The sequence below is a fragment of the Tupaia chinensis genome, unplaced genomic scaffold, assembly GCF_000334495.1.
Source record: "Tupaia chinensis unplaced genomic scaffold, TupChi_1.0 Scaffold149011_1, whole genome shotgun sequence".
NCBI lineage: Eukaryota > Metazoa > Chordata > Mammalia > Scandentia > Tupaiidae > Tupaia > Tupaia belangeri.
This window is the reverse complement of record NW_006208857.1, coordinates 372,170-383,737: the sequence shown is the minus strand read 5'-3', so window position 1 is coordinate 383,737 and position 11,568 is coordinate 372,170. Positions and strand designations below refer to the sequence as shown.

The 11,568-nt window shown below is 61.3% G+C and overlaps 2 protein-coding genes and 1 non-coding gene across 4 annotated transcripts in view; all 3 read left to right on the top strand.

Moving 5' to 3' along the window:
* ATN1 (atrophin 1) overlaps window positions 1–4,268 on the top strand; it is a 7,610-nt gene extending 3,342 nt beyond the window's left edge. For both annotated transcript variants that reach the window (XM_027769218.1, XM_027769219.1), the window contains exons 6-11: window positions 1–824; window positions 1,009–1,225; window positions 1,541–2,237; window positions 2,960–3,103; window positions 3,413–3,593; window positions 3,736–4,268. The exon at window positions 1–824 is cut by the window's left edge. In XM_027769218.1, coding sequence (XP_027625019.1) covers window positions 1–824; window positions 1,009–1,225; window positions 1,541–2,237; window positions 2,960–3,103; window positions 3,413–3,593; window positions 3,736–3,769 — 2,097 coding nt within the window. In that variant the 3' untranslated portion in view covers window positions 3,770–4,268. The remainder of the gene's footprint in view (window positions 825–1,008; window positions 1,226–1,540; window positions 2,238–2,959; window positions 3,104–3,412; window positions 3,594–3,735) is intronic.
* An 802-nt stretch (window positions 4,269–5,070) lies between these two features.
* On the top strand, window positions 5,071–5,132 carry LOC114006584 (U7 small nuclear RNA). The gene has a single exon (XR_003548298.1). It is a non-coding gene; the product is annotated as a U7 small nuclear RNA (small nuclear RNA).
* Window positions 5,089–6,868, top strand: CUNH12orf57 (chromosome unknown C12orf57 homolog). Its single transcript, XM_006170779.2, has 3 exons — window positions 5,089–5,449; window positions 5,723–5,899; window positions 6,631–6,868. Exons 1-3 carry the CDS (start codon window positions 5,398–5,400, stop codon window positions 6,780–6,782), a joined length of 381 nt encoding a protein of 126 aa, XP_006170841.1. The 5' UTR covers window positions 5,089–5,397; the 3' UTR covers window positions 6,783–6,868.
* The last annotated feature ends 4,700 nt before the right edge of the window (window positions 6,869–11,568 follow it).

Below are 11,568 nucleotides of genomic sequence, written 5' to 3'. Positions count from 1 at the left end.
CCGCCTCAGCAGCAGCAGCCGCAGCCACAGCAGCAGCAGCATCACGGGAGCTCTGGGCCCCCTCCTCCCGGAGCATACGCCCACCCCTTGGAGAGCAGCAGCTCCCACCATGCACACCCTTACGCCATGTCTCCTTCCCTGGGGTCTCTGAGGCCTTACCCTCCGGGGCCAGCACACCTGCCCCCACCTCACAGCCAGGTGTCCTACAGCCAAGCAGGCCCGAGTGGTCCCCCAGTCTCTTCCTCTTCCAACTCTTCCTCCTCTTCTCAAGGGTCCTACCCCTGTTCACACCCCTCCCCTTCCCAGGGCCCCCAAGGGGCACCGTATCCCTTCCCACCTGGGCCTCCGGTCACCACCTCCTCCGCTACCCTTTCCACGGTCATTGCCACCGTGGCTTCCTCGCCAGCAGGCTACAAAACAGCCTCCCCACCGGGGCCCCCTCCGTATGGAAAGAGAGCCCCCTCTCCAGGGGCCTACAAGACAGCCACCCCACCCGGATATAAGCCAGGGTCGCCACCCTCCTTCAGAACGGGAACTCCTCCGGGCTATCGAGGCGCCTCGCCACCCGCGGGGCCAGGGACCTTCAAGCCTGGCTCGCCCACCGTGGGGCCCGGGCCCCTGCCACCTGCAGGGCCTTCCACCCTGTCATCTCTGCCACCTCCACCTGCGGCCCCTGCTTCAGGGCCGCCCCTGAGCGCCACACAGATCAAACAGGAGCCTGCCGAGGAGTACGAGACCCCCGAGAGCCCGGTGCCCCCAGCTCGGAGCCCCTCGCCCCCTCCCAAGGTGGTGGACGTGCCCAGCCATGCCAGTCAGTCTGCCAGGTGAGTGTCTGGGCTGGGGCGCGGGGCGAGGATTGGGAGGGGCCCTGGGTTCGTGCTGCGCTTTCCGAGAGCTTTCCGAGAGGGCCCCGATACTGTCCTCCGCCCTGCCTCGCCCTCCTGGCCCTGGGGGCGGGCGGCAGCTCACAGCCTGCGGGGGAGCTGAGCGCGCCTGTGCGCCCGGCAGGTTCAACAAACACCTGGACCGCGGCTTTAACTCGTGCGCGCGCAGCGACTTGTACTTCGTGCCGCTGGAGGGCTCCAAGCTGGCCAAGAAGCGCGCCGACCTGGTGGAGAAGGTGCGGCGCGAGGCCGAGCAGCGCGCGCGCGAAGAAAAGGAGCGCGAGCGCGAGCGGGAACGCGAGAAGGAGCGCGAGAAAGAGCGCGAGCTGGAGCGCAGCGTGGTGAGTGCGTCACGGCACGCGCTCCTGCCGCGCCCTCGCCCCTGCGCTGCGTAGCGACTCCGGGGGGTGGCGTCGCCCTCTGTCGGGTGGGAGGAACCACTGCAGCCCAGGAAGCGGGCCCCGAAGCGTTCCCGCGGGAGCAGCCTGAGCAACCTGTGCGTTCCCGGTGAGGGGAAGGCACACCTTCTGGGGCTGCGGCTGGTAAGGAGGGAAAGCGCGGAGGAGGGCAGGGCTGGGGAGTTCCTGGTAGGCAGAGTTCCAGTGGGCGACCCATTTTGGATAAACTGGTAACCCCCTTTTGTTTTTACCCTACAGAAGTTGGCTCAGGAGGGCCGTGCCCCAGTGGAGTGCCCATCCCTGGGCCCAGTGCCCCATCGCCCTCCATTTGAACCGGGCAGTGCCGTGGCTACAGTGCCCCCCTACCTGGGCCCTGACACTCCAGCCCTGCGCACCCTCAGTGAATACGCCCGGCCTCATGTCATGTCTCCTGGCAATCGCAACCATCCGTTCTACGTGCCCCTGGGGGCTGTGGACCCCGGGCTCCTGGGTTACAATGTCCCGGCACTGTACAGCAGTGACCCCGCTGCCCGGGAAAGGGAGCGGGAAGCCCGGGAACGAGACCTCCGTGATCGCCTCAAGCCTGGCTTCGAGGTGAAGCCTAGTGAGCTGGAACCCCTACACGGGGTCCCCGGGCCGGGCCTGGATCCCTTCCCCCGACACGGGGGCCTTGCTCTGCAGCCTGGCCCACCTGGCCTGCACCCTTTCCCCTTTCACCCGAGCCTGGGGCCCCTGGAGCGAGAACGTCTCGCGCTGGCAGCTGGGCCTGCCCTGCGGCCTGACATGTCGTATGCTGAGCGGCTGGCAGCTGAGAGGCAGCACGCAGAAAGGGTGGCGGCGCTGGGCAATGACCCGCTGGCCCGGCTGCAGATGCTCAACGTGACCCCCCATCACCACCAGCACTCCCACATCCACTCGCACCTGCACCTGCACCAGCAGGATGCCATCCACGCAGGTGAGACCCTGCTTCCTTGCCTTGGCCCTTGGCCCCCTTCTCCCCGGGGCGTCATGGGCCCCCTTACTCAGGCCAACCCTCCCTGGTCTGTTTCCCCGAGATCGCCATCCGGTCTTTGCCTCACTGGCCTTGCCCCGGCCTTGTCTCCTCATCCCCAGCCTCGCCACAGAGCCGGGTTCCCCACACCCCAGCCACGACAAACCCCACGTTGCAGCCCCTTTCTCCAAGCCTGCACTGTTTCTGGTTCCTCTGGACTCAACTTTTGTTTTTTCTGGTTTTCCCTCCCAACGCGAGGTCTTTGATTCCTCATCTCCAGCTCTCCCCTTTGCCCGGAAGGGCCTCCTAGCTTTGGTTTTGGGTGTCGCAGGCTCCACTGACCTTTCTGGCCTACCCTTTCTTTCATCCAGGACGCTGCCTGCCCCCTGCAAACACATTTGTTCCAGGTCCCGTGCCGTCTCCTAATCCTTCCTCTCTCATGTCTTCACCTTCTCTCAGCTTTTCTCCTCCAAGCAGTCTGTCTTGCTCCTTCCCAGACCTATCTGGCGACTGTGATCTGTCCTCCATCATCCATACATCCCTGAGGCCTAGTCCGGTCTGTCCTCTTTGTTGCCGGGACCTTGTGTTTGACTGTTCCCCTGCCCAGGCTTGGACCCCTTCACCCCAACACATGGCTTTCCCTAACCCTGCCTCGTGGTGACACCGTCCTCTTCTCTGCCCTCCAGCCTCTGCCTCGGTGCACCCTCTCATTGACCCCCTGGCCTCAGGGTCGCACCTTACCCGGATCCCCTACCCAGCTGGAACCCTCCCTAACCCCCTTCTTCCTCACCCTCTGCACGAGAACGAAGTTCTTCGTCACCAGCTCTTTGGTAAGGATGGAGACTGGAGTGGGAAAATGCTGAGAAGAGGGCAGGAAGGAGGGGTTGGGGGCAGGGGTGGGCCTAGCTAGGCTTGGAGAGGGATGAAGAGGCGCCTAGAGAAGAGGAGAGCTGAGGGCCTGCCCGGCTAAGAGGGTTCCGTCCCAATTTCATCCCCCTGGTGGCGCCTTGCAAGGCCGGCTGTGTTACCTAACCTTTCAGTCTCCCTTTTCCCTGTATGCGGAGGGACTGGCTGTCCCTGGGCTCGGACTAGGCCCTCAGTACCCGTCAGTCACGTGCCCCTGCCCTTCCTGCTCACAGCTGCCCCCTACCGGGACCTGCCGGCCTCCCTGTCTGCCCCGATGTCAGCAGCTCACCAGCTGCAGGCCATGCACGCGCAGTCGGCCGAGCTGCAGCGCCTGGCGCTGGAGCAGCAGCAGTGGCTGCACGCCCATCACCCACTGCACAGCGTGCCGCTGCCCGCCCAGGAGGACTACTACAGGTAGGGGCGCCCGGGCCCAGCAGGGCGGGGACTGCGTGCGCGGCGGGCGGGCTTCTGCAGGGCCCCGGGGATCCCCGTCTGCAGAAGGGGCAAGGCTGGGACCTTCTGAGTCTCATCTCTGCTGTGCACTGCCCTTCCCTAGTCACCTGAAGAAGGAGAGCGACAAGCCGCTGTAGAACCTGCGAACAAGAGGACCCACGCTCCTACATCTGGACCTGGGCCCCCCTCCTGGCCTGCCACCCAGAGCTGAGGACAGGGTGCTCCTCAGTTGCAGAGCCTCTGAAGCTGGGCAGAGGGAAGGAGGGAGGGACAGACTGCGGCCAAGGCCTGTGGTGTGCCAGGGTGGGGAGGTGGGGAGGGTGGGACAGAAAGCGCACAGTATCTTGGACCAGGCCCCTCTTCCTTGTCCCCCTGCTTTCCTCTCCTGCCCAATCCTTGGTGGCCGCTGCCCCTCCCCGACCCCGTTGGTGTGATGATTTCATCTGTTAGATGTGGCTGTTTTGCGTAGCATCGTGTGCCGCCCCGGCCCCGTCCCCATCCTTGTGTGCGCGCCCCCTCTGCAATGTATGCCCCACCCCTCCCCACATTAATAAATTATATATATAAATATCTATATGACGCTCTTTAAAAAACACCCCGACCAAAACCAACCAAACAAAAACATCCTCACAACTCCCCAGGAAGATGGCTGTGACTGGTTCTTTGCGGGCTGTGGGGCGGTGGGGATGAGGACCAGGCACCAGGCACCGTCCTGGGAACTGGCAGGGAGGCGGGAAGGGACAGGGGTCCTGGAGGGTCGAGAGGGGATCTAGGAAGAGCCGGAGCTTTGGCTCTGCTGATGGGGTAGCACGGGTGCTAGCTCCCCTGCACCCCAAGGACGGGAGCAGGTGTGGGACAGTACCACGACCTTGGAGGCGTTCCTGGCACGGGTCCAACTCCTAGGAGACACCAATCCTGGAACTAGGGCTCCAGAGCCCCCAATTCTTTGCGTAGAGAGTTTGAAAACTGATTATGAAGCTGGGGGTGGGTTGGGCGCACTCTTCGTTCTCAGCAGCCTTTACTACCCTACGGTTTAGTTAGGAGTCCGACGATTCTGAACGCTTAGAAGAGAAGGAAAACGGGGCATCAGCAAGCACCGGCCAAGGCCATTTTAGGACAGCGCCAGCGCTGCGCTTGCTCCGGGCTTTTATTGCTGCGAATCGCCGTCTCCGTTCTTACCCACGAAAGGGCTGTGACTGGCCGCGCTCTCAGCCAATCAGCACTGGGCTCATTTGCATAGGCTGGTGTCAAACGTTCACAAACTCTGGAAATAAATGATTGAAGCAAGTTCCTTAGAATACTGGCTTCTCTAGTAAAACTGAGAATGCGTCTCATCGCTTATATATCAATAGGAACTAGAAAGACGCCATTCTGAAGTCACCCTCACTAATAGTGGAGTTCATGTGTCCTCTAAGTTCTCTCCAGCGCGCCCCTCCCGCAGTGTCACAGCTCTTTTAGAATTTGTCTAGCAGGTTTTCCGGTTTGTACCGGAAAGCCCCACCAAGTGGTTGTGCTGAATAATAGAACAGTCTTCTACGCGGTAGAAGCTCACTCGGGCTTAGCGACTTTCCCAAGTGTTGTCTAGTTGGGTTCTCCGTGGGCGGGCGGGCCGGTTACGGGGTTGTTGCTGCGCGGAGAAGCTTCCGGCTACGGCTGATGCAGCTTCCCTTCCGCCGGCATTGGTGTTAGCAGTCATTGTAGACGGCCGACCGGTGTTCCTAGGCCTTTCCCTTAGTTCCGTTGCACGTGCGTCTTCTGTCGCCTTATGGCGTCTGCCTCCGCCCAGCCCGCGGCCCTAAGTGCGGAACAAGCTAAGGGTGAGACGCACCCTGGTCACGACTGGGATACCCGCCCGGGGAGGATGCGGGTGGAGGACAGCTGGCGGGATGTGGCCACCTTCTCCGGGAAACGTGGGCGGGGGGCGCGGGATGCCATCCCTCTCCCTCTTGTAAGTGGGAGAGTCCGTCAAAGGTTACCCTCGGCTTCAGCCCGCTAATTCCCTGCCCTCTTCCTTGTGCCCTCCGCTCCGCCCGCCGGCTGTGCTCTGCCGCCTCCTCTGGGGCGCTTCCCTGGGATGCCTGTGGGCGCAGTGGTCCTGGCAGAGGTGATCCAGGCGTTCTCGGCCCCGGAGAACGCCGTGCGCATGGACGAGGCTCGGGACAACGCGTGCAACGACATGGGCAAAATGCTGCAATTCGTGCTGCCCGTGGCCACGCAGATCCAGCAGGAGGTTATCAAAGCCTATGGCTTCAGCTGCGACGGGGAAGGTGCGTCGGACGCGAGGAGACCTGGGGTGGGTCGGTGAGGGCGTGGGGTCCGTGGGCCCCGGAGCCGTCGTCCCCTAGCTGGCCACAGGGCGGCAGCCACCATCCGGCAAGCACTGTTGGCGCTAGGAGTCCCAGCGTGTCCTGAACTCGCACCTGCCAAGGCCCAAGTGCAGTCTGTGGTTACCTCTGATCACATTCCTGTGCACACGCCCCGTGTGAGTTTCAAGCCACTGGGCCTGGGACTTGAACTATCATCAGCCATGTGAGAGTCCATTGGCTTAACCACTAAGCCACCGGCTGGTCCTCGAACCTGTTCTTTTCAGCACACACCTGCAGATCTGCAGCCCTTCAGGGTGTTCCGGCTAGTTTCTGGCTGTCAGTGATAAATTTAACTTTCCTTGGTGAGGGAACAAGAGTGTCTGTTTACTCGCTCAGCTGCCCCAAAGCCTTCCTGTGTCCCGAGTACAGACCAGGGATCCTGGGGGTCTTCGGGCTCGGGGTTCTTGTGACTACGCGGCCCAGGGCCACAGTGAGTGAGAAGCTGCCCTCCGGGGTATCTTCACCCCGCCGTGGAGACCAGATTCGAACCACGCAGGACCTGCATCATCCTGCTTTGCAGAAACGGCCAGGCCGAAGCCAGTGCTCGAGCCGCCACCCCCTCCTCCGCCTGTCCTCTGTGGTGGCCACACTGGCCTCCCTGGAGACTGAGCTGCCCCCACTCCCTCTTGCAGGAGTCCTTAAGTTTGCCCGCTTGGTCAAGTCCTACGAGGCCCAGGACCCCGAGATTGCCAGCCTGTCGGGCAAGCTGAAGGCTCTGTTCCTGCCGCCCATGACACTGCCGCCCCACGGCCCTGCTGCGGGTGGCAGCGTGGCCGCCTCCTGAGACCTGAGACGGGGTCCTCCCTGGGCCACTGCTGGCCAGGGGAGACCTTGGGTCCCATTGGACAATAAACGTGCTTGTGACTCGGCCTTAGCGTCGTCCTTCGTGGTCTGACACCCTCCCCCACTGGCCCCCAGATTCCCCGTGTCATTCCAGGGTGCCCCCTGTCCCTGGCCAGATCCTGCCTGTACTCCCTGCTCCAGCAGCGGCTCCCCTATGCCCAGGGCGGGTGAGCCTAGGGCGGGTGAGGCTGGCTGACCCTCGCACCCTGGCTGAGTGGGTGCCCAGCTGGGATGGCTCCTCCTTCCCCAGCAGTCGGCTTTCCGGGCTTTTGTTAGGCTCCTGGATCCCGCAGACGGAGCGCCCCATTGGCTCCCTCGGCCAGGGTTACTTCCTGGTGTCCCTGCCAGCCCTCCTGCCTGCCCTGTCAGCGTAGCTCCAGGTGGGGCTGCAGGTGGCTCCTCCCCTCCCAAGGGAAGGAGGCCTGGACAGGCAGGCGGGCCTGCTGGGCTCTGGCGAGGGGACAGGGCTGTGGTGGGCGGTCTTGGGCCAGCCCCGCCCCACCTGTCCTTTTCCCAGAGACCTTTCATCCAGGGGTTTGTCCCCGCAGAGCTCTGGGCCTGGCAGGAGGCAGCGGCTGACTTCTGAGCGTCCCCCACCTGGCCTGGCTGCTGTGCGCAGCTGTGTCACCGGTGGCCCTGCTCCCTGGGGCCTCAGGCTGTGACTCCTCATCCCTCCAGGGAGATGCTGTCCCGTGGGTAAGTCCCTGGCACCAGCCGGGTCCCACAGTCTGCTGATAGTCGGGGCGGGGGCTCGTTCATGATCACTCCCTACAGGTGTGTGACAGGGAGTGCAGCCTGCCCTGCCTGCCCCTGCCCCTGCCCCGGGTCTGCTTCCTGTCTTCACGCGCTCTCTCCTCCCTGAGAGATGTGAGGACCCCGGGCTCGCCCCTCAGCTGTGGCGCTGCTCTCTGCTGGGACTTCTACTGCAGCCTCTGGTGCCTGCCTGCCTGCCTGCCGCAGAGGACCTGCCCCCTGGGTGGCTTTGCCTCACCTCTGTGCCTGTCTGAAGGGCCTGCTCCCGGTCACCTTCCCTGTGACATCTGGACTTGGTTCCACTTTTCAAAAAGAAATTGCTATAGGCCATGTGCATTTGCAGGAGAGATGGAGGGACAGCGAGGGGACGTGAGAAAGCATTCCCCGAGGGGCCGGCCGTGCCGCAATCCCTCCTCCGTTCTTGCAGGATTCTGGGCACCGTGCGTGTGTGCCCGGCACGTTTTTCGAGCACTCGGGTCGGGGACTCAAACTGTGTAGTCAGCTGTGTGGGACCCAGCCCTAACCCCACGCTGGCTGGCCTGTTGCTCCCACCTCCTCTCTCTGCCCTCCCCTGCACCGTCCATCCACCAGGTGCGTCTGCCTGGTGCCAGGTACTGTGGGTGACGGTGGTGAGGCTGGCAGGGGCAGCACAGCCGTGGTGCCCGCTCTCACGAGCTTGCGTTCCCCTGGGAGCCACGGGTGGACCGAGTATGCCGACGCCTTGCAGAGAGTGAGACAGCTTTGTGTGCTGGCAAGTGCCGGGGTCCTGTTAACGGTAACAGTACGGGCCGGGCCGGGAGGTCAGGGCGGGCTTCCTGAGGAGGCGCTAGCATGCAGTGGTCGGGAGTCGGGCACTCCACTCAGGGCAGAGGATGGCGAGTGGGAAGCCTGCGTGTGAGCCACAAACGAGGGGCGGAGGGACGCCGTCCACAGACGAGGAGCCAGTGGGGAGGTGCGGGGCCGGGTGTGGGGTCTGCAGTCGGAGACAAGCCGCGCTCCGCGTCCCACCTAGTGAGTGGGCGCAGAATTTTCCTAACACTGCTGCCAAAAACTGGGACGTGGTGGGGTTTCCGCGGACAGACTAGGAGTGCGAGTGTCGGAAGGGACAACCTGCTCGAGCATCCCCATGTCCCGCTGACTCAGGTCTCTTCATGCCTGCCCCCCTGCCGCTTCCTTTGGGTGTGCACCACCTCCCCCAGTGCTCACCTGGGCACCTGCAGCCCACCCACCAACAGGTCCGGCCTGGGCTCCCGCTCCCTGCCACACTCTGGCCTTGGTCCTTTCCCCGGGAAGCAGCTAGTCCCGGCCTCCACGATGCAGAGCCCTCCCTGGCTCCTCGCGTGGCTTCCTCTGGGGCCCAGCCTTGCAGACAGCAGGTCCAAGCCGCCTGGGGTCCTGCCACCTGCCGCTGCTGCAGCCACCTGCTCTGCTCATGCCTCTGCCTCTGTGTGCCCTCTGAGGCCGTCCCTAGGGAGCGCCTGCCCCCGCCACCTTGCATCTGGGCCGGGCCAGTGCTCGCCCACCTGCCCGCTGACGCCTCTTGCAGCCGTGTGGTTGGCGTGGTGGAAGGGCTCTGGCGTCAGACGGCCTTGGTTTGTCCGCCTCCCCACTCACTAGCTCATGACCTTGGGCCAGTTACTTAATGTCTCTGAGTCTCCGTGTTGGTTTCTAACATTGTGCGATGACAGCCACCGAATGGCGCGTGGGCTCGTCACGTAAAAGCCATCAGACTGGACCCCGCCCCTTACTAGCTTTGCACCCGCGTTCGGGAAACTGCTCAGCCCGATTCCTGGGTGGGGAGACGGGCTCAGAGCAGCTGGTCACGCCCTAGGCTTGTTGGCCTCGCTGCCTGTCCACACTGCTGCCTTCCTGTCTCACGGCCAGTTCTGACCTCCGCCTCTGTTTCCCCGCGTCCCAGCGGCATCGTTCTCTAAATTACCCAGCACTTGCCGTTCTGTGACTCAGCCTCCCTGCTCCTGCTTCCCCCCAATAAAAATATGGGGGTGTGGGGCTTAAGGCACTGGATTCCCACATAGCCGACCTTGGTTTGAGTCCCGGACCCAGTGGCTTGCAGCTCACGTCAGGTGCACACGTGTGCGTGCCCAAAATCCCAGGAGGAGAAGGGAGAAGGGAGAAGGGATTGCAGCATGGCTGACCTCCCGGGGGGGGACTTCTCATTTTCCCTGTCTCTGTGTCTCTCTGGCAAGCACACATGCTCTATGACAGAAATCAAACTAAACCAAACCAGACAGACACAGGCTGTGGTGAATGTCCCGCAGATCCAGAACACTGGCCCGGAGTCAGGGAGATGGTTATTCATCTTCCTGCCACGGGTGAGCAAGACGGCGCGTCTCCTCCGGAGAAATCCTGCCTCTTCCGTGGGTCAGGAGTGGCCGGGTGTCTAGTTCCTAACTGCCGGCCATGCGAGTTCAAGCCCTGGGAGGACTGTCCTGCGCCAGGGCAGCGGGTGTCGGTGCCGAGCGTGGACCTGAGCCCACGTGGTCAGGATGGCGTGTCCAGGCATGGGTTTTGCGTGGCACCAGTGAGGGCATAGTGGAACCAGGAGGCTGTGCTCACGGCCATGCGTTTGTGCATGTACTGGCTTTGTCCATTGGACACTTACTCTGTGCCGTGGTGGGAGGCTGTGCGTGCTGCCAGACGTAGGCCAGGCCCTCGTAGCCGGGGGAGATGCCAGGCCCCTCCACGGCCTGGACAGAGCCCTGGACGTGTGCCCTTCCCACCGCGGTATTTCAGGCAGTGCCCAGACCTCAGGGCCTCAGGGCTGGGACGCACTGTACACCGACCCCGCAAACTCCCTAGGACGTTAATAGGAGAACCGACAACCACCCTAGCCAGATTCACCCTTAATCTAAATTGGTCAAGCTCATGGGCACCTTTCATATGTGGGTCCAATTGCATTAACACTATGGCTTGTGATTATTTTTATGAGTAAAATGATCAAATATACTTTAGCTATAGATGCATCATAGTTTGTGAAATATTTGAATCTCATTATTTCTGCTTATTTCTTCATCCAGCCATTAAAACATAAATTTTGGCTGCATTTCAGCAATTGGATAACATGAATGAGTCTTTGCAGAACCTGACAATAATGGTAAATTCTCTGCTATGCTACAACTTATCCCTAGGAATACTAAAATTAATCAGACTGGCCCTTTAGCTTAGTGGTTAAAGAAGTTGGATCAGTGGACCAGAAGTTAGCGTAAGCTATGTTGCTGGACTCCCACGTAGTCATCCGCAGTTCAAGTCCCAGACCCGGTGGCTTAAACTCATGCCTGGCACATGTGCGTGCGTGCCCAAGATCCCGAGAGGAGAATGGAGGAGAAGGGATTGTGGCGTGGCCGTCTCCCCTGGGGGGTGATTTCTCGCTTTCTGTCTCTCTGTCTCTCTCTGTCTTGCTGCAGAGCGCACATGCCCTATAGCAAAAGCCTCTCAATAAATAAATAAATAAATAAAGCCTAACAGAGGAACCAGCAAGTGACGTTGGGGTTAAAGCATTGGATCTTACAGGGCCAACTCCATGGTTCAAGTCCCAGACCTGGTGACTTGAAAAACACACCAGGGTTATGTATGTGCATGCCCAAAATTCCAAAAGGAGAAGGGATTGTGGTGTGTCCATCTCCCCTGGAGGGTAACTTCTCACTTTCTCTCTCTCTCTCCAGTGAGCATGCATGCCCTATGACAAGAAAAAAAAGTTTTCAATTAACTTTATTTATTTATTTTAATTTTGACCAGAGTGGGGAAAAGAGAGAGAAAGAGAGAAAGTGAGAAAGCAAGCTGCCAGGTCCGGGACTCAAACCATGGTAACCACATTAGAGTCCAGTGCCCTGAAAATCTTTTTTTTTTTGGAGAGGTTTTTGCTATCGGGCGCATGTGCTTGCCAGAAAGACAGAGAGATAGAAAGGGAGAAATCATCCCCCAAGGGGGATGACCATGCTGCAATCCCTTCTCCC